The sequence below is a fragment of the Rhineura floridana genome, chromosome 19 (genome assembly GCF_030035675.1).
Source record: "Rhineura floridana isolate rRhiFlo1 chromosome 19, rRhiFlo1.hap2, whole genome shotgun sequence".
Classification (NCBI taxonomy): Eukaryota; Metazoa; Chordata; class Lepidosauria; order Squamata; family Rhineuridae; genus Rhineura; species Rhineura floridana.
In genome coordinates, this window is record NC_084498.1 from 19,110,591 (window position 1) to 19,136,708 (window position 26,118).

At 45.5% G+C, this 26,118-nt stretch overlaps 2 protein-coding genes across 4 annotated transcripts in view; both read right to left on the bottom strand.

Annotated features, from left to right (window-relative positions):
- Positions 1-2,491, bottom strand: part of TBX1 (T-box transcription factor 1) — a 74,930-nt gene extending 72,439 nt beyond the window's left edge. For all 3 annotated transcript variants that reach the window (XM_061603305.1, XM_061603304.1, XM_061603301.1), the window contains exon 1: positions 2,067-2,491. In XM_061603305.1, the coding sequence (XP_061459289.1) occupies positions 2,067-2,157 (91 nt within the window). In that variant the 5' untranslated portion in view covers positions 2,158-2,491. The remainder of the gene's footprint in view (positions 1-2,066) is intronic.
- LOC133373490 (septin-2) overlaps positions 1-26,118 on the bottom strand; it is a 481,091-nt gene that overhangs the window by 39,400 nt on the left and 415,573 nt on the right. The gene's annotated exons all lie outside the window — the stretch shown is intronic.

Sequence of the window (26,118 nt, forward strand, 5' to 3'; positions counted from 1 at the left end):
TTGTTTTTACTCCCAAGTAAATGTGCATTGGATTATTGCAGCCTTATTCTACCTTTGTATTGTTGCTTTAATGTTTTTTTTTTAAAGGAGGAACCCCAGACAGTGTTTACTTCTCGTGTCTGGTTTACTTGGGTGCTTGGTTAAGGGAGTGTTTGTCATATTTAATGCTCCTTTAAATGAGTTTTCCCTGAGCCAGCTAATCTCTCTCTCTCTCTCTCTGCAATTGAGCACACAGGGCTGTTTTTTTCCATCTTTAAAGCGCCCGGGTTTCAGGTTACCGGACCCGATTCTGCAGTGTTCTAGCGTATCTTCACATACACCTTGGAAATGTGGCCATAAAACTTTTTTTTAAAACAAACCAACAACTTTCCTTTTGCCAGGAGAGAGACTGAATGTGCGGGTGTATGAAATACACACACACAACACCGTCCTATGCCTGTCCGCTCGGAAGTAAGTCCCACTGAATTGGATGAATTACTGCGCCGTTTACTTATTTCTCATCTACGTCCAACTAAATTTTGTTCAGAGTAAACCCAATGGAATTAATTAGGTTAGCCGTGTCCATACATTTCAATGGGTCTGCTCTGAGTATGGCTAGCACTGGATAGGACCCTCTGTATTTATGGTGTGTGTGGCAGGGTAGGGTGTACAGTTCCGTTCCCCATTGGAAAAAAAACCCCAACGCTCCCAGTGAGTTTAACGCGGACCGATTGCTCTAAGGTTGCGTGTCAGTTTCACACGCACGCGCGCCCACACACATTTATGATGAAACTGACTAACATGCGCTTCTTAGATTCCACATGCCCACGCTGTGTATCTATACATCACATGACACGCTTGCTGTAAACCTGTTATCATCCTGATTTAATATCTATTCATTCAATTTATTTCCTGCTGCCCTTCCTCAAGAAGGAGCCCAAAGCTGCAGACATATGCACAGTAATCCAGCACGTATTCGTTACATCCACAACGCTTCGTTGTAGCGAAAGCGGTCTCCTCCGACTCCAGTGGGACTCGACTGGTCAGGAACTCAAGGATTCCGGCTTCAGTCTGCCGCCTTGGGCTGGTTCGGGAGGACGGGCGACATAATAAGATCAACACCATACTATCAAGCGGTTTGTGTCTGGGTACGCGAGGAGTCTACAAAGGGGCATACAACCATCGCAGCAAACTAATAATAATAATATCCAATGCTATTATTCAGAGCAGAATCATTGAAATTAATGGGCGTGACTAACAAGTCCATTCATTTTAATGGGTCTGTTCTAGCTTTGAATACAACCTGCTGATGATGCATTTAAGAGACCGATGCAAGCCATGTATTCTCGAAGTTAAACCCAATTTATTCCTGTGGGGCTTCCGAGCCTTCTTAGGATCGCCCTTGAGCCTTATTTTCGCGACCCTGGAAGGGACGTTCTTCCCAATAAACAGGCAAAGGAGCCATCATCGAGATAAGCCGGAGTCCTGCCCTCCAAAGCACGCTTCCATGAGAGCGAACCTCGCCGCCTTTCGAGGGACTGCCTGCCTGCCGCCTATCAGATCGTGCTTAACCCCCATTTTGCAGCGAGTGCACAGGTTTACTCGAAAATATTTCCCAGTATGTTCTCCCGGACAACTCTGCTTAGGGTTGCGAATTTGATCGCCTTCCGTGAGGTCGGGTCTGCTCCGGGGTCATTAATGCGGGGAGCTTAATCTGCATTTTCGCCCGAGAGGAAAACGCAAAAGGACCCCCCCACACACACACATACACACGTCTTCCTATGATGTTTACTGTTAGCCACAGGTTATCACGCAGCTACGAGCAGTAAAGCGACGTTGCCACAGTCTGAATAACCGCAGCGAGAGATATTCGAGAGGGAGAGAAATGGGGGGGGGAGGGCTTGGAAATCACGAAAGGAAAAGAACTGCGCAACGATCCGTTACAATAAAAGAAGCTTTTCGATTGGCAACGGTGGGGGAAGAGTTAACAGCGCTTTTAATGAAAAAAAAATCAAGGAAAATTCTCTCTCTCGCTCTCTCCACCCTTCGAAGCCAAAGATCGGCGCCAAGGAGCGCATGAGACTTACCGCAGAGATAGCAGCGTGGGGGTCCCCCTTCTCTCCCCCCGAGCCAGTGAGGTCCCTTTCCTGCTCCGAGGTGGAGGCCTCTTGCAAGCATCCAAAGCTCGGGAGGCTTCCGAGGAAGTCCCTCCGTGTCTCTGCCTGGCGCAGAGTCCTGCCTAGGCTACCATATTTCTGGCCGCTCCCGGGCCCACGCGCCCCTCAGAGACAGGCTGGGCCTCGGCTGTCCGGCTACACTGGATGCCTCGCTCCTCTCCCTCGCCGGCAGTGCTGACTTTTCCGAGGGAGAAGTGAGAGAGCGCGGGTCGGTCCCTTCTCGCCCGCCCCTGGCTGATCTGGTCGGTTCTCCAGGTCTTTGATAAAGTCTCTCTCTCTCTCTCCCTTTGCAAAGGAGACCTTCTGCTCTGCTGCTGCTGCTGCTCTCTGCCGAGTCCCACGCCACACTTCTGCCTTGATCTCTCAGCCAGCCGGTCCCGCCAGCCCGCGCTGGCAATGGCACAAGCCCAGCAAAACAACTGGCTGGCTTCCGCTCGCGCTCTCCTCCTCCCACCCTGTCAGTTTCCCCCCCCCCTGTTTTCTGCTTCTGTCGAGGTAGAAGAAAATCGAGCCTTGCCGTCGAATGGAGTATCGAATCTCTCCCGGCTACAAATTATTTATTTTGGGGAAATTGGAGCGAGGAGAGAGAGAGAGAGAGATCACACAGGGAGCCCATCAAGATCTAGGTGCTTTTATTGATTTGTGTGCTAGAAGTATCGCTAAGCGAAATGCAGGCTTGCCGCCGGCCAAGTTGAAGTAGACCCACTGAAGTGAATGGACCTATGTTAGCCATCGCCATTCATGTCAAGGGGCCTACTCCGGCTAAAACTTGGTTGGATGAAACCCACAGTTAGGGAAAGAGAAGGAAATGGGAAGCGAGAATTGGGGGGGGGAGGGGAGATAAATCCCGAAGGCAGAAGACCCCAGCTATAATTTTGAAGGTGGGATAGTTTGGGTAATTACGGCGTCGGGATGGTCGCGAAGCAGAAACGAGTAGAATATTATTTTTTTATTTTTTCTTCCGCTTGGTGACGGAAATCGCGAGGATCAGCAGCCGGATTTTAGATGGCCTGGACACCCACCCGCAGGCTTTGTCTGTCCATATAAGATCCACCTAGGATTCTAGGATAGGCCGAGCTGATTGACCCACCTTCTCTCTGATCGTCTCCTGCCCCTAGATCAGTAGGACCTCGATCGATGGCAAATTTACAACGCTACCATCTACTGGGAAAACAAGGGAGAGTCGTTGTAGCACCTTAAAGACTTAGCGCATCTGTTGAGGCATAAACTCCCCGAGGGCAAACAACGTGAAGGTTGTAGCCCAGCGGAAGAGCGTCTGCCTTGCACGTAGAAGGTCTCCGGTTCAATCCCCGGCATCTCCAGATAGGGTTGGGACTCGGACGAAATCTTGGAGAGCTGCTGCCAGTCCGTGCAGACAATTCTGAGCTATAGGGACCAGTTGTCTGACTCAGTATAAGGCAGCTTCTTATGTCTCTGAGGAAGGGCCATAGCTCAGTGGGAGAACATCTGTACCAGGTTCAATCCTAAGCAACTCCAGGTGGTGGTGGGAGGAGGTCCTGTGTGAAACCCTGGAAAGCTGCTGCATGTCAGTGCAGATAATATGGAGGCAATGAACCTATGGTCTGACTCTGTGGAAGGCTAGCTTCCTATGGTCCCAAGGCAGGGTTAATTCTAAAAAAGGCCAAACAAGACCTGGATCCATTCCATGAAAGAAGGTACAGACGTGAACTTACAAGATCTGAACAGGGCGGTTCACGGCAGATGCTCTTGGAGGTCGCTGATTCATAGGGTCGCCAAAAGTCGTAATCGACTTGAAGGCACATAACAACAACATTTTTTTCCTACTGCTCAAGCAGCCAGCACATTGCTGGCCCTTGAACTAGCCAAGTAATGTGTCCCATAATATACTATTGGCAGGTCTTTTTTTGTGACAGTGCTCACCAGCACCGAGTACCTGCACCTCTCTTTTTGCTGCCTATGACAGCCATTTTGTGCGGGCAGCCACGGGACTTTTATCAATATATGAGTACTGGCACCTTGCTTGTTTACGAAAAAAGCACTGACTAGAAGTACAAGGTTGTGAAGAAGCCAGACTTTACTTTAATTTTCTATTTCTTTGTATCTTTCCTCATCTGTTCCTTTATTGGAAACGACCTAACTCCTTATTAAATCCCAGATGCTCAACTGCACAAAAAAGTCTTTCACACTGCACAATGGTTTGTTTTTTTGACTGCACAAAACGTGTCTGGTTGCATGTTAGAATAAACCCTGTCCCAAAGGTTATTTTCAGTTGGCAAGCACACATGCAATGGTGAAGACGGGGGAAGGCAAAAGAGGGCATTAAATGGACTACGACCTGGGAGACCAGAGTTCGAATCCCCACACAGCCATGAAGCTCACTGGGTGACCTTGGGCCAGTCACTGCCTCTCAGCCTCATGAAAACCCTACTCATAGGGTCGCCATAAGTCGGAATCGACTTGAAGGCAGTACATTTACATTTTACTTCAGTGGAGAGGCACTTCGAGATATTGATGGACTCCACCACCCATCAGCCCCCGCCAACATGGTAAAAGAACAGGGAAGGGGGAGTTAGAGTCTAGCAACACCTGTATATCTCTATATCTGTTCACTGTGGGGTTGCCCGTCTGACCTAAGGTAGGTTGCAACAGCAGCACTAACACAATGCAAAGACAGGGTGGTAATCATCACCACCATCATCATCTTCCTGTCCAGATAGTCTATCCAGTGAGGCTCCAAGGGACAAGGTCTCTTGAGTGGTGGCATTCCAGTTGTGGAATACCCTCCCAGAACATTTTTTGCAACTGTTTATCTTTGTTTTTATTGTATTTGTAATGTTTTTATTCTGTGGTTATTGTTGCTTTTAATGTGTTGTAAACCGCTTTGACGTTTTTAAACAAGTAGTGGTATACAAATATCTTTATAAACAAGCAAACAAATAAATAAAACATTATGCTCTTTTTAGTGCCAAGTGAAGACCTGCTCATTCTCCCAGGCCTAATAATTGCAAGGACATGTTTACCTTTGTTTTAGATCACGGCACACATTGCTGTCGTTCTTTGCTGTTTTTGGATTGATTTTTTAAAAAACACATTAATTTGACACTGTTCTCACGCTATTTTTGATTGATTTGGGTGGGTTTTTTATGAGTTTGATGCTGGTCTGTTTTTCATGCTGGCTTTGATCATGTCAAGTGCTCATTTCCTACTTCTGTGATGTTAGCCTTGTGATTATTTTACGGGTTGTACTGTATTTGTATATGTTATTGATTTATTATTATTATTATTTATAACCGCCTAGGGGATTTGGGGAAGAGGCACAGTCAGGTATATCAATGTTTGGGCAAAGGTGGTTTCCTTATCTGAAAAATATGGATGGCCACCTAGCACAGTCTAGCGATGCCTTTTGTTGAGAGGTGCCCTCTCTTGTTTCAGAAACATAAAGCACAGCGGGCGGAATAAGAAGGGGTTTTAAAAAAAAATTAAGTAGATCCTAGCAAGTGTGGTTTGTGATTTCAGCTCCTCCCAGGAGCAAAACGTGGCTTGTATGACCCTCTCCCAGCACAAGCCCCATGCGTGTCTACTGAGTAGTCTACCTCATTTGAGTTCATTGGGGCTTACTCCGAAGTAAATGCGGGTACAGGGTGGCAACCTCGGAGGATTTCTTAGCCGACGAGCTCGGGGGAGGGGTGGGAGCAGTGAGAGGAAACCGATCCGAAGGAGATCGACTCGGATTGAAAGAAGACGATCCCAAAACCAGGCGGTTCAAGACGCAGAGCTTCTGCTTTTTAAAACAATGAAAGGAAATAAAGCGGGTTTCAACAGTTGAAAAAGCCGTCGCCAACAGTAGGAGAACGCTGCAGCGAAAGAAACTGCCCTAGAAAAGCCATCAAGCCGCCGGCTGCTGAATTTACACTCGTATTTTTTTCGTACGAAATTCAGAGGATGCGCCATAGCTCTCTCCCTTTGTCTCTGCTCTCTCCAAGCCACGAGGCTAACCCTTATGCCTGGGCGTTATGCCTCCAGCTTAATCATTTAGTTAGAACTAGGGATGCCTTTCTATCTACAATGTATTTCTATAAATAAAGTAGCTTTTCTTATTTTACTCAGTGATGCTGATGCAGGGAAAAGTCTGCTTTCTTGGGTAAACGCAGGCACAGACTGGCACACTCGCATTTCAACATCTGCTGTTACTCTGCTGCTGTGTTGTTGCTTTAAACTAAATTAAGCACACAAATTACACACAGTGCAACACTAAGATCCCCCTAGCCCAGGACGACTACACCCCTGCGTCCCCAAAAAGAAAAAATAACAGAGGCGAGGAGCCAACGCAAGAAAGGCTCCTTCCTTCTCTAATCGCCCTCAGATGACGGAAGCGCCCGGAGTGCGCTTGGGGTGAAGATCTCCGTGAATGGCTAGTACTTCATTGTCCTATGAAGTTTTGTTTTTCCGGGTGGACGGGGGAAGCCAGTGACCTGGGGGGGGAATAGAGGGAAAAGGAGAATCGCCCGTCCTTCTGTAAACCATGAGGCTCTCAGAAGTAAGAGAGCATCAATGGCCGCTAGCCACGACGGCACTCTGACTGCCAGGCGCTGGGCATCGCAAGTGAGGTGAGAGGGCTGTTGCCTTCCGGTCCTGCCGGAGGGCTTCGAATTGGTTACTGAGAACAGGACGCTGGACGAGACAGGCCTTTTGGCTTGACCCAGCAGGGCTCTTTTTATGTCCGGAAGGGCTTGGAGGGCCTTTCCCACATATTGGAGGAGGGCGCAAGTTCAGCCCCGGGCGCAGTTGCTCCGGCGCCGCCTGCGCTCCTCCGAGAGCACCTGCGCTGCTGACCGCACTGACCAGAGAGGAAGGTTCCACGGGACACGCCAGACTGCAACTTACTTCCCTGTGAACACGCGTGGACTTGAGCTACAAGGCTAGGATCCTCTGCGCTCTCAGAAGGTAGGCCCCTGGAGCGTTTGGTGAAGCTTACTGCGAGGTAAACGGGTACCGGGCAAGGACGAGGAACCTGCGGCCCTCCAGATGTTTGTGGACTACAGCTGCCATCATCCCTGAACAACTGATCCTGGCTGGGGATGGGAGTTGGAGTCCAATCACATCTGGAGGTCCACCTCTGGTGTAGGAGAGCAGCCTGCGATCCCACAGCCATTTACCTCGGATTAAGCCCTCTTGAATTTATTTCTGAGCAGACACGTCCGGGATTGCACATTCAACTGTTTATGTATATGGATATTGTTCATGTATTTTGCTTTGTAAATTAATTTGATATTTTTGTTATTGTACCTTGTGTATTCTATTGTAAATTGCTTTGAGATCTTTCAGATAGTAACCTGTCTACCAATGGAAATATAAATAATGATAAATAAACTCAGCGGGCAATGCAGTCTGAGAGGATTGGCCTGCAGTGACTCCAGTCTGCAGTGACTGGGGGGGTAAGGGCCGTTGGATAAAGCAGGAACTACTTCGCGGTAAACACGCCTCAGATCGGGCTGCGTGGAAGCTGTTGGAATATGTGGTTCAAGTCAAACTGGTGGGTTGGGACTGCATGGGGTTAAAAGGATAGACAGAGAGGAGACCTCCTGGTTCCTAGATTGCACCTATCCTTTGATCTCATGATATCTCTTTCTTCCTAAGTAAACGGATATTCTTAGGATGCTGACCACATCTTCCGGCTGCTTCTTTGTTCTCTTGAAGGAGAAATAAGACAACTTTCTCTTTCTCTCTCCTCACAGCATGAAGGCAAACACCAGGCTTAGTGTTTGCGTCTCCAACATAGCTAGTTAGCTAGATGTAGAACTCTTTCCTATCAAGTATGTACTTCCAGAATAAAGTCATTATTTCTTATTTTGAAGCTTAAAGCCTCAGTCCGACTAATTCCAGGGAAGGTGTAATATTTAGCAAGTATTCACACACAAAGCTCACTCAGATGCTCTCTAATTTCGCTGCTCTGCAACATTTTAAACGTTTGTTGTATCACGAAGCTTTCTTCTGCACTCTGAAATGTGTACAGCGCTTTGGACAGTGAAGGGCCTTCACCGTGGCTGCTTCACCGATGCATGCTAAACCCCCTCGTTGGATCGTCACCTTGTAGTGATGAGTGGGCTTGCGTGTTCCAATGAACTCTATGAGCGATGCCATTGGAAGTCATGTACTCCCAGCAGGGTCACCCATAGTGTGTATCTTACAACGGCTGTGAAGGCTGATGAAGGCTGCAGCAGATAAAAGACGTGGTATCCCATGCCATTGGATCAAAGCCTTTTTCTGTCAAGATGGTGTGTTGATCTCCCCACATAAAACAAATTCACGCACAGGCGTCTTCAAAGCAAATCCATCTGGAAACCTATGTCCTCACTGTGGGAGGCTGTGTGGATTCAGAATTGGCCTCCACAGTCACTTACGGACCCACTGTTAAAGACCTTATCTTGGAAGACAATCTTACTCTGCCACGAGTGATCGCCAATGAATGAATGACATTTTAAAAATCAATGAATGAAGTGGAAGGCGAAGTAAAGTTCCACCACATCTAGTAAGTACACATGTTCACATCAGTGGATATTAGGACGCCCATGAAGTGTTTAGGATCGGAGATAACAGTTGATGGATTTGGAGTCCTCTCTCTCTCTCTCTCTCTCTCTCTCTCTGTCACACACACACACACACACACACACACACACACACACACACACACACACTCACTTTGATCTAGACTATATCTGTATTTGTTGCTGCAACAGCTTTACGGGGCAGCCCCTCTGAAATTATATCATCTATACACGCAACTGGCTTCCAGGGCGCTCTATCGATCCATCCGTCCTCACACGTCCTAGGATCCGGATCTGATTTTTGTGGGCTGCGTGCGACCGTGCGTGTGTGTCACTGTGTGTGACAGAGAGATAATACGTCACTCACTCACTCCGGCCCTCCTACCCCATGTCTGAGATCCTAAAGGCGCTTGGATCCATACGGCTGCTGAATCCCATCTATATGGTTCAGCCACTTTCATCTCCCAGACTTTGAGCGTGATTTCTGTTAGTTTTTGGACACGTCCACTCGTGAGTGTTTTAATGTCACCGACGGGGAAAAAAGCCAGCGCTGGACGCTTCCAGTGTTTAACAAAAGCGACCTGAAACGGCAGCTTTTCCAGCTCACCACTGAGAAGGCAAAGGACAGCAAATTGTGTACGTGTGTGTATGTGTGTGGGCTGATCCATCACCTCTCTTCTGGCGCCGCCTATGTTCATTGTCGGTCTCTAAAACTCCAATCCCTATCGGGGCGGAGACCTTCCTTGTCAATGTCTGCGTTCTGGAATGCATTCCAGTACAGGATGCTCACGTCAAACATTCCTTTCACGCTGGTGTAAATAAATATTAGCATCTCCTCTAGATCGAGGCAGATATGGCTATCCTTTTTTAATGTGAAACTGTTATTTCATACAGAAATGACCAATCCAAGCACGAGGGGTGTGTGTGTGTGTCGAGTCCCAGGCTGAAATCAAGTCCATTTAAAACGAAAGCCAAGGAATGCCGCAAAGGGTGTTTTTTTTTTTTTGCAAGCGCCAGGTGGTATGGTCGGGTTGAGTTCCTATTAATTGCCGACTTACAAGGAGAGGGGAAAATATAGTTGCGTCTAATGGACATCCGTGACGGAGTCCAAAGGAGATGTTTTGTCTGGAAAAATAATCCCCTCCCGAAAAAAAGAAAAGAAAAAGAAAAAAAGAGGTCGATATTAACGGTAAACACCAGCCGCCAAAATGGACCGGCTCCAAAGGATGGGTGAGGCGGACCTGAATGAAGCCCTTGAGCCAGCAGGGGACTGAAAAGTGCCCAGAACCGGGAAGCAGAAATCTCTTCGGCTAATTTAGCAGAAAAGGCGGCCAGTTTAGACCTGATGCATTTTGCTGTATATTAAAAGCTTAATAAATCGGCAGACTTTGCAGAGTGTTTAAACAAGACCCCCCAAACTCTTTCGACTGCCGAACTGCGTGAACTGTTGCACAATAAACTATCTGATATCTTTCAATAATAATAATAATAAAATAGTACAATTCGTGGCGCTCAATCCTGTGCGCGTTTATTCGGAAACAAGTCTCACCAGTTTCAACGGGCTTCCTGACTCTCCAGAAAGTGTGTTTAGGACTCCAGCCTCCTTATGCGCTCATCGAGAAAAGTTGATCACACAACTTGTAAGCAAGTCGCATTTTGATTAGATTAGATTAGATTTTTTGGACCTAAATGGAATGAGCCCCACTAACTGCGATCCTAAAGAAGCTTAGGCAGTTGGAAGTTCCACCAAAAGCAATGTGATTGGTTCCCTAAAAAATGGCGGTTGGGCTTGTTTTGTTTTGTTATTGAAATTGAACAGCCGGGATAAACCGTAGCTTCCGGATTTAAACCGAATCCAGATGTACAATCCAATGAAAGAAGGAGCGCGATCCCAGGCCTGTTTTCTCGGCAGCAAAGTCAGTGGCACTTACTCCCCAATAAGGGTGCATAAGGCGACAACTTTAGCTATCGATTGGTTTCAGTATTCCTGGCTCAGTTAGCCCAAACGGATTTGAAGGAAACTTTAGCCTGACTCTGTTCCAGTTGGATCGGAGCCGCCTTAAAGAAATCGCAGTAATCTCAACAGCAGTTTACTTCAAAGTAAGCGCTAGGACTTTAACAGTCGACCCTTTAACGGGCATTAGGACCTTTTAATAAAAACCAGAATAGATTAAAATACTCCGACTTATTTTAATGAGGGGCCCAGGGATAAAATGTTTTGGAGAGTGCTGTATTTTTTTAAAGATACAAATGCATAAAAACAATGGAGCGCAATACAGTGTGGACTGTGTATTTCATCAGCCTACACAATAATAATGATAATAATAATGATAATGATAATAATAATATATAGCCCTTCATTTCATGAAGAAACACCAAGGCGGTTTACAAACAAATACGGTAACAAGCCAACAGCTAAATACGGCAGTGTCTTATTTGTAGGTAACAGGCAGCTGCTTTAAACCGAGTCAGACCATTGTTCCATCTAGCTCAGTATTGTCTACACTGACTGGCAGCAGCTCTCCAGGATTTCAGGCAGGGAATCTCTCTCAGCCCTACCTGGGGATGCCGAGGATTGAACCTTCTGCACCAAGGCAGATGCTCTGCCAATGAGCTATGGCCTTTCCTCAGGTACCGCCAATCTATCCATTTCCCCAGAGAGAGAGAGAGAGAGAGAGAGAGGTGACCTTTAAAACCGACCATCCTTTAGGCACAGGTCACTGAACATTTGGACATCAGTTGCACCGTTCCCAGAAAAGTATTTTTAAAACTCCCCCCCTCCAAAAAAATCTGCTACTGAAGAATCGCTATCCGGGCCCCAGACACCCATTGCTAGGATTTTGGGGTTTGGGAGGTGGGGAGTGCGGCTGTTCAGACTTTTTCCCCCGATCGAAAACATGTAGTCAGGGTGACACCCGATTCTGATTACAGACAGATGGGAGAAAGTTTATTTATTTATAAATTATTGGGATTTATACCCAGCCACTTCAGCCTGAGCTCAGAGGATGGGTTACACCAGATAGCAGCAGAAACATCATCAACATCATCATTGTCGTCCGTTGTTATTGTTTTTTTAAAATATATTTTAATGTCTGCTTGTATGATGTTTTGGAGTGTTTTAGTTTTCGCTCTGGGCTCCTACTGGGAAGAAGGGCGGGATATAAACAAACATAACAATAATTTCTTATCCATTCTTCACTGTAAGGTCCCGGGGGTTACAACAATTTAACATTCAGTATCAAAAGCAGTTTAAAGCAAATTACAGTGACAGGAACAAGATGGGACAAAAGGGAGGTGTGTGTGTGTATACCTTGTCTAAAACCAGCATACACATTTTCCATCCGATTAAAAATAAAAGTTTTCTTCTGATGAAAATGAAATGCCTGTGTATGCTGTATATAATTACATCTGAGGCTGTAATTATAGGGAGTGGCTTGTGTCGAATGCTAGCCCTACTCAGAGTAAAAGGTAAAGGTGTCCCCGCACTTATAGTGCCAGTCGTTTCCGACTCTTAGGTGACGTCTTGCGACATTTACTAGGCAGACCGTATATATGGGGTGGGATTGCCAGTTCCTTCCCCGGCCTTTCTTTACCCCCCAGCGTATGCGGGGTACTCATTTTACCGACCTCGGATGGATGGAAGGCTGAGTGGACCTCGACCCCTTTTACCAGAGATTCGACTTCCTCCTTCCATTGGAATCGAACTCCGGCCGTGATCGGCTGCGTTACCGCCGCTTACCACTCTGCGCCACAGTGAAGTAGGCCCACTGAAATTAATAGACATGGCTAACTTGGGAGCACTCATTTCAATGGGTCTGCTCTGAGTAGGATTGGCATTTGTTACAACCCAATGAAACTTACTTCCTAACAAACGTAGGTCCGGATTCTGCATCGGGCATGCCTTGGCTACCTCTGGAAAAGAGCCAGGCCACAAGAAGCCCATCGAGATTTGAAGGTGCCCTCAGCTTCCTAAACTGAAATCATATGTTCCATTGAAATGAAGGATTTCCTTCCAAATAAACGTCTTGAGGACTAGACACTTTAAAAAACAAACAAACAATCAGCCAGACTTATTTGTGGATACATGCGATTAAAACGAAGGAGGCCAGTTCTGCTTTTCTCTCTGATGGATTTTATCGTTATTGTTTCAACCTTGTTGATTGGGCAAAGCATAAGGGCTGAAAAATATTATCTATCGGAGAAGGGGGAGGGGAAATAAATGGAAGTAAAAGTAAGGTGTGGATTCATCTGCCAACCATTTTCTCTCCCTTGAAGTTGCATATAATGCCGAGTTTGTAGAAATATCTGTCCAGATTTTGATTTGGGAACTGGTTTAAGGGAACAGAACAGAAGGTACACCTCGATGGAGTTGCCTACGTTTACCAACCACCATCTCAAGATCAGAATCGCTGTGCGTAGTTACGTTACAGCCAGCCTCCCCCAACCCCGTGCCTTCCAGCTGCGTTGGACTACCTGGGGCTGATGGGAGTTGTAGTCCCAAACAGCTAGAGAGAGCCCCAGTTGTCGAAGGCTCTTACGTAACATAAATTATGCGACAGACTTACGATGTTAGATGCGTAATGTTATAGACGTTATAGACTGCTAATGTTTTCAAAAGAGGCGCATCCTTTTTTTTTTTTTTAAAGCCAGCGGGCATCATCATTATCTGGGGATAGATTGTACCACCTTTCTAACAAGTAAATAAATGGCTTCTCTGTTACCTTTTGAAGAGAAGCTCGGTTATTAAAATCTGTCGCGGTTTTGGTGATTTTGCTGTGTGGTCGGAATCGGAACAATTCCCTGCTGAGCTGGGTCTTGTCCGAAGCATTCGCTGTCTTTTGGGTTGCTTTAAAGAGAGAGGGAGGGAGGGGGCGATCTACAGGAATGACAACGCCTAAAATGGTTCCCGAAGATAACTAAAAGAGACGGACGCGCCAGTTGTTCCGGGGCCACTTCTTTGCTGGAAACCTACACAGATCGGGAATGTCCAACCGCCCGTCCATCCCAGGATAGTCGTCAATCCATACAGAAGCCGGTAGCATCCAGGAGCGCGCGATCCTCAGCGTGTTTACTCTTGGTAACTGAGGTCATCGGGCTTACTCTCTAGTACATGCGCTCATGGCGGGCACGTTAAAATCGGAGCCCTCTGCTCCTCAGACCTCTTCTATATATCATTATCTTTGTGTATGTCGCCCTGTTTTCCTCCCAGGAGCCCGAGGTTGCTTTCCCCCGCCCCGCTTTCATCCCCACAACAATCCTGTGAGGTAAGGTAGGCTGAAGATTCCATAAAGGAAGCCACAGACCTCATTTTACAAGATCTGAACAGGGTGGTTAAAGACAGATGCTCTTGGAGGCCACTGATTAATAGGGTCGCCATAAGTCGTAATCGACTTGAAGGCACATAACAACAACAAGAAGGTAGGTTGAAGAGACAGTGACTAGCCCAAGGCCAAGCAGTGAGCTCCGTGGCTGAATCAGGATTTGACCCCTGGTCTCCCAAGGTCCTAGTCCAACACTGTGATCACTCTACCACACTGCCTCATTACTTCAAATCCGTATTTTGGCATTCATAAACGGATAGGAACCCCCCCCCATGATTTTTTTGGCTGGTTCGGCTAAGGCTTGCAATCATAACCCCAGCTCCTTGGCACAAAGCCCCTTGGACTTACTTCTGAGTAGACATGGTTCAGATTTTTATTTTATTGCGACGTTTCTATCCTGCCTTTCCTCCAAGGAGCTCACGGTGGCATACAAACATGGTTCTCCCCTCTCCCGATGTTCCCTCACAACAACCCTGCGAGGTAGGTTAGGCTGAGAGACAGGGACTGGCCCGAGGTACCCCAGGGAGCTTCGTGGCTGAGCGGGGATTCGAACCCCGGTCTCCCAGGTCCCAGTCCTGCACTCTAACCACTACACCACACTACACTGGGTCAGGATTGCGTGGTTAGTCAATGCATACCTCTCTCTCACACACACAGGCAGTCTGTCCCAGACTCCAGTTTTTAAAAAGCCATTATGTCACTCCCTACAGAATCAAAAGCTCCATTCAGCGCCGCCTCTCTAGGCGGACAGGTGCCGGCCTCCACACGCGATTTGCAATGGTCAAAGCGCCCCTTTCAGGAAAGTGTTTGTTTATCTCCCGGCTCTCCACCTCTTTTGTTTTCACAGTGGTCGCTCCGGGGAGAAGCTGGCCCCCTTTCACGCGTTCACCTTCAGGGATGATTCATGGATCGACCGCCCCGAGGGCTGGAGGTGGTCCTGGACAGATTCGGAGAGGAGATAGACGGGATGGAGGAGAAGGATTGTCACTGAGAGGAATTTGGCCGTGACGGGCGAACAAACAGCCTAAGATGGGTTGGCTGGGGGAGGAGGCGGACCGGATGCGGATGAATTGAGGGCCATCCGCGATTTGGAGCCAGGAAGGCCGCAAGGTGCCTTATACTCAGTCAGAGCATGGGCCCGTTTAGCTCAGTGTTGCCTACACTGGCTGGCAGCGGCTGGGTCTTTCCCAGCTCTACGGGGAGATGCAGGGGTCGAACTTGGGAGCTTCTGCATGGGCTCCTGCTGTGAGGAAGGGCGGGATATAAATCAAATAATAAATAAATAAAACAAAGCAGATGCTCTAACCACTGAGCGAGGGCCCTTTCCCCTCCGGCTCGAGCTACTCACTGTAGCTCGGCTGTCTGGGTTAATCCTTTGATTTGTGATGAATGTCCCTTGATTTATCACAGTGGTGTAAATTAGAGACCTCATCTGCACTACACACTTAAAGCCGGATTATGCCACAGGCATAAAGAATCCTGGGAAGCGTCGTTTGTTAAGGGTGCCTGAGAGTTGGTGGGAGACCCCTACTCTCCTCACCGAGGTGCAGCTCCCAGAGTGGCTTCAAAATCAGTCCCGCTTCCCCGGGAAAACTCAATGGGGGTTATTCCTAAGTAGGCGTGTAGCTGCATTGTTACTTGGGAGTAAAGCTCTACTGAAAAACCAACTGGTTGTGCTGGTGTATTAAAGATGCTTGTTGTTGCTGTTGTTGTTATGTGCCTTCGATTACAATTTATCGCGATCCTATGAATCGGTGACCTCCAAGAGCATCCGTCCTGAACCACCCTGTTCAGATCTTGTAAGTTCAGGTCTGTGGGTTCCTTTATGGAATCAATCCACCTCTTGTTTGGCCTTCCTCTTTTTCTACTCCCTTCTGTTTTTCCCCAGCATTATTGTCTTTTCTAGTGAATCATGTCTTCTCATGATGTGTCCAAAGTATGATAACCTCAGTTTCATCATTTTAGCTTCTAAGATCAATTGTGGCAGAGAGCCCACTTCCATTAATGAAATCTGTGGGGCTTACTTCCGAGTCAACACGGCGATAGGATCGGGGTCCACCTCTCCAAATGGGTTTTTTTTTGGAGGAGGGGAAAATCCCCATTTTTAAATATCCATAATTAGTTTTCGAAAGAAAGGACACGAGAGCCAGGTCTTTCGAGGGGAAAGCAGAAACTCGTCTCTCCATAAATATAGGCACACGGGTGTGTGTATGTGTGGGGATCTTGAATTTAATTCCTCCCCCTTCCCCGCCCCAATAAGAGTTGGGAAACAGTAGTGAACAGGATTTGATGGGACAAAGCCACCCATCAGCAAGGAACTAAACTGAGCTGAACGCCAACCTTTCTCCTCAAGATTTTTTTTTAAAAAAATATTATTATATATATGGCTCCATTCTTTATATCTCAGGATCGCCCCTAACCAATTGTCCTTAGCTAGATTTCATCGGGGCTCAGGGCTTCCTCCTTCCACGCGCCTCGTCAATTTCAGCCCCTTTTCAGGAGCAGGGCTTAGACTTGATCTGCAAACGGATTTCCACCCCCGCCCGCCCATTCCAAGATCCAGATCAGACGCCCTTTCTTTCTGGAGGGCGAAGACTAACCTGTCAGCCCTCGAGGCCACTTGGGAATCTTTCCCAACCACACGTATTAATAATAAGTGGCTATGGGTTCTTGACTTGGAAAAGGATCTAGGCGCCTGGGATATTTTTCCGCTCTTAATATTTTCCCCTCCTTCACATTTAAAGAAAAAAAGGGGGGAAACGGAAGAGAGAGAGAGTGAAAGGGAAGTCTGTCTTCCAGGAGCCTGCAATTTTATTCAGGGTTATGGAAATATCGGTTAAAACGGCAGATTGTGGGTGTCTGGTTTTTTTAAAAAGTTTTTAATGGCAAATGTCATATACTACTGGGTGCTAATAAATTGTGTGTGCGTGCGGTTAAAGTGTCCTACCAGCACAAACAACAACGGTAAATAATAATTACGGGGCACATTATGCCCTGTTGAGCTTCCTTGAATCCCATTGATTTCAATGTGCGATAATTAAGCAACATTGCTTAAGGCTGCGGCCTCTCCACGCGTTGACAGGCGTCAGTCCCACTGCCATGGGCAGGTTGACTGCCCAGCATACATAGACAGGGATCAGGACCCACATCGCTACCACTGCATTGAGTGGGAACTTAAAAAAAAAATGCTTCGCTTCGATTAGATCGTGCTCACCCTAAGCGCCACGGTGACCTGGGAATTAAAGATCCCCGCCAGGGCTGAGTAAGGTCTGGGTTACCCCGAGGAAAGCAAAACAAAACGACTAGGAGGGGAAAAAATTATAGGGCAATTTCTCGGGAGGCAGGTAAGAAACTAACAGCCACGTCAGTCCCACATCCAGGAGATTCGTTTCCACACAATGGCTTCCACGCTGGGTTGCATCCAACTCAGAGGAGGCCCATTGAAATGAAGGGATCCTAAGGTAGCCACGTCCATTCATTCCAGCGGGTCTGCTCCGAGGATGACAAACGTTTGAGTGCAACCCATCGAACTTAACGGCTCTTCGTCGAGGGGTTTCTCAGCGTCCGGGTATTTGAGATCCTTGGGAGTTTTATTTCGGTGGCACGCGTGTATTTTGACTCCGAGCTCCGACATGTTAATATCTTTCCGTGCAAATCCTGTCGTCGATTCGGATTTCACCTCCCCCCCCCGTTATTTTATTTTATTATTTTTTTGGCTCTGGGAACGCGGGCAAATAAATAAATAAGCAACTGATCCACGCTTTCCGGCTCTTTCTTTCCAGTCCCGTGTCTTTCAACGTCTTCTTTGCAAAAAAGAAATGACCGTTGTGAAAAGGGACTGATGGGCTCAGAAAAAAGGAATGGGAAAGGCAACCTCTCCCCCACCCCCCGCATTTGATTCTCCAAAGGGGAGTTCGCTTTTCAGTTTTTTGAAAAAATAAATAACTGCCCCGGATGTTTGCAAAACAAAGAAACAAAGAACCAGACCGACATGATTCTGCGGGATTATTTTCTTTCCAGTACTCCTAACGAAAGACAAGGGGCATCTTCTGCAGAAATTCGACCCAAATAAATGGCAAAGTGAAAAAAAATGTGATCCTCTTTGTTTTAAACGAGCTCCCCCCACCCCGTCCACCTCCTCCGCCTTCCCAACCCACTCTCAGCCTCTCCTCCGAGGGAGATCCTCAGTTTTCAAGCGGAGGAGGACCGTCGCTGTTGGATCTCTAAGGAAAGGAAGGGAAGCCAACATTTTAGGTTCGGTCGCGGGAGAAATTTCGAAGCTATTTCGAAGTGGTCTGAATGGTCAGCTCTTTCAAAACTCTCTCTCCTAATGCACACCTCCACCTCTTCCGCGGTTTGGATTATTATTGTTGTTGTTGTTGTTGTTATTAAGAAAGATCCATTGGTTAAAAGCAAGTCGTTCATCAACTAATCAGCAAAAACCAAAACCAAACATAATAAAAGTTGAATCTGTCCACAGCTCTCTCCTAACGCACAATTTGGGTGTTAAATTTGTTTGATTTGTTTCTCTGAACCAGGTGATCTGATCTGATCCAATGGGAAGCAATGGGGTTCAATGAGGGCTTGCTCGGATTGCAGCCTTAATGGGCCTTCAGGCAGAAGCTTTCCCCGTGTTATTTTCAGCGCCTGCTAAAAAAAAGAAAACCCTCCACAAAAAACCCTAATTGAGCCAATGTCATTTTATTATGTATATTGGTTTTCAAACTGCTGCCGTATGTTTTTAAAGTTTGATTTTACTGTTGTTCCATGTAAGCCACTTAGAAGTTTTTTTTTTTTTTATTAAGCAGCATATAAAGCCTGTAAGTAGAGAAATGATAAAAAAAGGATCCGGCTGGCAGCAGCAGGCTGAAATCCACAGAACCATTGCCAGGCTGCACAGTTGCCTCTCCAACTGTTTTGTTTCTCATTCTTTACAAGGATGGGTTTTGTTTTAAAACCGGTGGAAGGATCACAGGACCATCCCTTGTTGGAATCCTCAGGGCTGCTTCTACCTTTCTCACATTCACCTATCCACCCATCCAGGTTTGGGAATTGTGTGGGTTTCACAAAACCTCCTGGAATGCACCCATTTATCTGGAGAGGCCTCTCCCCAGAGCTGCCAAACAAAGGCCCCCTTTCTTCTCCCTCTGTTTTTTTGGGGGGCATGGGGGGTTGATGAAGGGCACCCCAAAAATGATTTTCTTTCTGTAATAAATTTGTTTGTTTTTCACAAAGCAGGGCCAGTGAGGAGGGTGTGGCTTGGGGTGTGTGGCTACTGGGGAGAGTCCTGAGGGACGGAAGAAAAAATTTAGAGGGAGAGCCCCTCATGCTGGCTTTGGGCCTGTGTCAGTCTAGTCTTAACTGGGGAAGAACAGATAGTTCCATTAATGTGCCCCCCTCTCTCTCACACACACACATTTTTGCCCTTTATTACAAATCTGAGGGAGGTGATCACTTGTTGAGGAACAAATCTCCATGTGTTTGCATGTCCATATGATCACATCCATGTGCCACTTCAGTCCCGCAGGTGATACACATAGGATGAGATGCACCTTCCTCCAAGCAGCCAATCAAGATAAAGGTGGGGGGAGGGGGCAAGGGTGTCAGGGAGAAAGCTAGGCCAGCAGGCTTTTCTTTGACACACTAGTTTTCTAGGTGCAAAGCTTGGCATGCAACTGTCACAGGATGTACTTATTGAATTTCAGAGTCTATTGGCCTTGTTAACTACATCCCCCCTCCTCTCTGTACTCTTGCAAGTATGTTTTTGCATTGGAGGGAGTGTCTTTTTACATTTATTCCTAAACAAACCTGTTGAATAGAAATGTATAGAAAGGGTTGTTGTGAGGACTGAATCTGGGAAGGTGGAAGGCCATGTTTGTAAGCCACCGTGAGGTCCTTGGAGGAAAGGTGGTATATGTGTGTGTGTGTGTGTGAGCACAAAAATAAATAAATGTCAGAAGACCATTTCATGCATCTGATAAAGGGTTTTTTAAAATCAATTTTGTACATGTTTATGCAGAACTAAGTCTCACTAGCACAATGAAGCTTACTCCTATGTAATTGTGTACAGGATTGCAACTTAAATCTGTCATATTTCAGCTACCATGATGCACTTTTTACATTTCCCATAAAAGAAATCAACAGCCCTGGAATGAAATATCTACCTGCTATCTACCCATTTATTTATCTATATAATTCATTTATTGTAAAAGCTGATATCCCCTCTTTCCTTTCCAAGACATTTCAAGGGAGATAACAGTACAAGATCCTATTTCTATACACAGAAATATCTTCTAGTCAATGTTCTTGTTGGATACACTCACATATTAGGCCAATGAAAAGAGACAGGGGATTGAAGCCCATTTATAAATACACCTCAGAGAGGAAACAGTTTGATCTGTATTTGGCTTATTACTATATCTCAAAAGATGGGCATTAGAAGGTGTATACAAAAGTAAAAAGCACTTTTGTGACCACCTCGGGTTACCCTATTTTTAGAGTAGCGGGTTTAAATATAGCTCTTCTGGCTTAAAAAGGAAGAGAACGAAGGGTATCTAGACAGACTTGGAGGAAAGAAGAACCAGGGCAGTCTTCCTTCAGATGTTAAGCCTTACACTGGAACTCACCTTCCATTTACCTTAGTAGGAATGTGGGAGAAATTCATGTTGGCTTGCATTTAAAGCCGAATTAATCAAATTTGTACTTTCCAAAACAATATGAGAAGTGAGCCACATTCAAAATTAGCAGTTATCCAAATTTTGCGATGTGGTTCTCCAACCAAACAATGTTTACAAGAATGCACACATTAGGAGAAAGCGTGCGTAAAAAATGAATATCTTCGTGAAAATAACATACCAAAAGGCCTTTGTTAGGAGAAATTGCTTTCAAAAATATGCACGTTAGCCAAAGCTGCAGACAAAAAATGCGCTTAGTAGGAGAAGCCCTCACAAAAAGGCTGAAGAATTTCCATGACATTTTTAATAATAACAATAACAACAGCAGCAACAATAACAATAATAGTATCAATAAATTGCTGCAGAACTGAGTTTAAGATTGGAAAAATGAGAGACTTGAGACAACAAAAATGGACACATTTTTCCATCCATACTGTAGAGTTAATTATGTTAGGAGTTGATGTTGATAGGATTTTGGAATTGCTGGTGGTGTTTATTTTTTTATTTTTTGCAGGGGGGGGTTGCACCTGCACAAGAAATGGTACATAAGATTGTGGGCTTACTTTAGAAAATAACAACAACAATGTACATGTGCTCTACGTGGGGTTACCCTTGAAAACGGTCCGGAAGCTGCAACTGGTACAGAATGCGGCGGCTCGTCTGATTAAAGGCAGCCGCCGGCAAGATCACATCACTCCAGTGCTGAAGGAGTTGCACTGGCTACCGGTTGTTTACCAGGCCCAATTCAAGGTGTTGGTTTTGACCTTTAAAACCCTACACGGTTTTAGCCCAGTCTATCTGAAGGAGCGCCTCCAGCATCGTCAGGGATGCCTCTCAACAAGATCAGCCTCAGAAGACCTTCTCTCGATCCCACCGGTTAAAACAGCTAGACTGGTGAGGACTAGAGAGAGGGCTTTTTCAATAGTGGCCCCCACCCTGTGGAACTCTCTCCCAAATGATCTCCGCCATGCCCCTTCTATGATGAGCTTCCGCCGGGCCTTGAAGACCTGGCTCTTCAGGCAGGCTTTTGGGGTGGGTTAGGTTTTTACGGTTATGGTTTTAAATTTTAACGTTTTAATGTATTGTTTTTTTAATCTTGTACGTCGCCCAGAGTGGCTGGACAACCAGCCAGATGGGCGACTAATAAATTTAATAAATAAATAAATAAATAAATATGCAAGCTGTGCATTTACAATATTGCTTTGTATGTGTTTTTGCCAGTAAAAATAACATTACTTTGAAATCAACTGCTACCCTTAAATTAGAAGACAAAGGTTTAGAACATGGGCTGGGAACCTGTGGCTCCAGATGTCACTGGATTATAATCCCCACCATCCTTGACCAGTGGCCTTGCTGGCTGGGGCTGATGGGAATTCAACAACATTTTAAGAGAGATGGGTTCCCAAATCCATATGTTGGGATCAGGGTATCTCTGTCAGGCCTGAAGGAGATTAGAGAATGGAGATGGTCCAATGAAGGAGATTAGAGAATGAAGGAAATTAGAGGATTTGATTGCTCTGTTGGTCCCCAGTGAAACTCCTTCAGTACATAACCCAAATTCTGAACACAGATCCTCAAGACTGGTTGTAAAAATGATCTTGTTAGTTTTAGCAGTGTGACAAGAGAAACTCCCATTTGGTCCTCTTTGCATGGGGAGAGAAATAGAAAGACAGCCCTCCTTGTTGGATAGGCTGCCACTGACCTGTGCTCAGGTCCGTCTTCCTTCTGTGTAAACTGATATGTCTCAGGGAGCTATTTGCACCTCTGACTCACCTTCCTGTTTTTCTCCTCTGAGGACCATCAGAGGAAAAGGAGCCATGTTCTCTTTGCCTCCTATCCTCTAGCATGAGGGGCAATATCCAGGCATGGCCGTTGCAGCCTCCAACCTAGTTAGCTAGATAGAAGTAGCGCCTTTCCTATCCAGTACGTATTTCTATTAATAAAGTCGTCTTTTCTTATTTTGAAACCAGGTCTAAATCTAAGTGATTTAAAGCAAGCTAAAAGATCACTTTCTCTCAAGGAAAATCACACCCATGCTGCACAGAGCGCTAAGCAAGCTACACCAAGCTAAACTCTGCTCATTTACTAAAACTCTAATTGAATATACTAGCCATGGAGAAGCCATCCGTTAGCATAAGGCAAGGATGGACAACCGAGGACCCAAATGAGGCCCTCTAGGCTTCTCTGTCTGGCCATCAGGACTCTCCTCAGTGGTCACCCCAAATTAGCCCACTGTGCAAAGGTAACATCAGCTTCTTTCAGGTGGTCCGAGGCATGTCTGTGGATCTGTGGTTGCCATTGCATTTAACATTCATATTGATTTTTAGTGGTATCTTTATTGCTTTCTTTATTTCTTACATTGTATTTGATTGTATGGCAATTTGAATCCCTTAGAATATATGAGTCCAAACTGCACACAGAAGTGTGTTTATTAGGAGAAGCATATACTAAAATGCTGATGAATTTTCGTGAGGATTTTCTCCCCCCCCCTCTAAAAACAAAGCAAAGAAACACAAATTGCTGTGGAAATGTGGAGAACTGAATTTAAGGTTGAAAGAAGGATTAAAGTGAAAGAAATCAAAATTGACAGATTTGTCCATCCCTAGATCAGATGGAACATGGCGTTCAAACCAACAGGAAGCAGTAGAATGGCCAGAGTGTTGCATTCCACTGTTCGGTTGGACCTCCAGCCTCCTAGAGTGGCCCTTTTCTTTGTTTCCTCTCTGATTTCCCCCTTGAACCACTGCATTAAAAAGTTGAGCCAATCTCTTTCAATGAATGAATGAATGAGTTTATTGCAGTCATAGACCAACATTAATATATACATCGATAAAAGAGGATAAAAATTTGCAATAAAACAACATGAAACAATCAAAATTTCATTACAACCAGATCTACATCAACACATAACCCGCAACTTAACAGAGTTCTTCTACAATGTATAGCAGCGGAGCAAAAACTAGCTATCTTAGCCGATATCTGTGGGGACTGATCAGATAGTAGATAATCTACACAAAAAGCCTCATTTCTACCAGGGATGTTTAGTAAGATTGGGATAATTAGCTGGAGTCTAAGGTCTCGATAGAATAGACAGTGTAACAACACATGTTCCACCAATTCTACTGCCCTGTCACCACATGGACATATTCTCTCATCATAAGGTATTTTTTTATATCTGCCCTCCAGAAGTGCTGAGGGTAGGATGTTGAACCTGGCCAGTGTAAAAGGCTTTTTGAAATTTGGGAGTAGTCAGAGTCGCTAAGTAAGGGGCAGGTAGGAATGGTCTTGCATCTAGATTTTGTAACCAGCATCAGATGGCCTTGATAATCAATATCAAAAATCCGTTGGAGAATAATCTCTTTGGCTTTTGCATGCCCCAGATTAAGAATCATGGGAATGGAGAACCCTAAGCTTAATAGTTTGGTATTTATCAACTCTTTCCATTTGGACTGGAAAGCATCCGATAGAATGTAAGGGGCCAAGCCTATTGGTGCAAAGATCATTTTTAGCCATGATTTAATTCTGCCAATCCAGATACGGAATTCTATTGAAGGGAGCCCAACCTCTAGTCGGAGGATATGGTTGGGGACACAGCATGGAACGGCCAGTATGGATCGTAGAAATTTATTTTGAACTGTTTCAAAGGAGGAATACTTCTTATAGGTACAAACTCGTGCACCGTACAGCAGCTATGGAATGACTTTTGCCACAAAAACTTGTATAGCTGCCGGAAGTTATTGACCTCCTTTATTGTAATAGAAGGAAAGAAGCACCTTCATAGTTCTTTGAGCATTGGCAATAGCAGCCTTTACTTGGGGTCACCACGCTCCCATTGAATGGAAGGTGAGCCCCAAATATCTAAAGGAGGCTACCTGATTAACTGGATAGTCATTTATCCGCCAGTGATGCTTTGGCCTTTTGTTGGAAAAGACTAAGACTTTTGACTTATCATAGTTGATTAGTAGAAATTCAGTCCTGCAATAATTGGCAAGTGCGCTCAGCAAGCGCCGTAAGCCAATACACGACAGCGATAGAAGACCTATATCGTCTGAATACATAAGGATGGACAAAGGCCTCTTAGATAGTCTAGGTGGATGCGAACATATCGGCAATAAGCTTTCAACTAGAGAATTAATATAAAAGTCAAACAGGAGGGGAGCTAATGTACATCCCTGCTTAACACCATTAAAAGTGGGGATGGGCCTAGTTAAATGCCCTGCGTTGTTACATCTAATACATAAATAAGTGTTATCATATAGGCCACGTATTAGTGATAAGAGGCGCTTATCGATATTAGTAGCCTCGAGTTTCTCCCATAGTCTATCCCTAGAGATCGAATCAAAAGCTGATTTAAAATCAATAAAAGCCGTGTAGAGGGCTCCACCGGGATTGGCTGTATATTTATCCACCAGGTGTTGTAAGATAAAAGCATGGTCCATGGTGAAGCGTTCAGCTCCAAAACCGGCCTGTTCATCTGCGAGTATGTTTTCTTGTTCCCTCCAATCAATCTCTTTCAATACCTGTTTAAGCCTCTCACCTTAATGGAGTGGAGCCTGGGAACTAAGGGAAGCCAATGCCTCTATTACTTTGGCTTATGGCTAAGCCTGTCCTTATCCTGCCCACGTGCTAGAGAATCAGTGAACAATAAATTGTTCAAAACCTCCCTCCACATATTTCTGTGTCAGCTTTACAAGGTGGAGATTCTCTAGATTAGACCGACGAGAGAGTGACACGGTAATTAATTTGCAATGCACCTTTTGATGCCTTGTGCTCTTCTCCCTGTTGTCAAGAGAACCGAACTTGGGGAAGGCATTGTCAATCAAGGCGGCTCGGGATTTCAGCGATGACTTTCCTGTGCTAATGAGCACTAATTAGAAAAACAGCAGAGAGCCCTTTAGTGGTAGTCAGCTCCAGACCAATCAACGCCCCCTTACCCCAGACTGGAATAAGGGAGACTCCTGTTTCAAAAGAACCATTGGTACACTGGTTTTTTGTTTTTTTTACTTATTTTGGTAGATGTGGGGAAGACAGTGGGGTGTTTGTTGTGGTCTGGATTATGATGCACCTTTGGAAAAAATAAAATCCCCCTCAGCTACTGATTAAAGAAGAGAGGAGAGGGGTGTCTAACTTGAGGCCCTTCAGTTGTTTTGGACTTTAACTTCCCTCATCATCAAGATGCCGCAGGTTCCCTAATCTGTATCTACTACAAGCTAGGATTAAAGTTTTAGCCAGTTAGTCTACCGACGAATCAATTCAATGAATCAATTCAGTCTTTCAATCCTAAATTGCAGCACAAGCCTAATCATGTCTGTTTACCGGTAAGTCCTAATGAATTCAACTGGGCTTATTTCTAGGTGTGTGGGTTTAGCATGGTAGCCTTTGTTGGAATTAAAGTCCCATAGATTTCAGGAGAATTGGCAGCTTTTATTGGGAAAGTAAA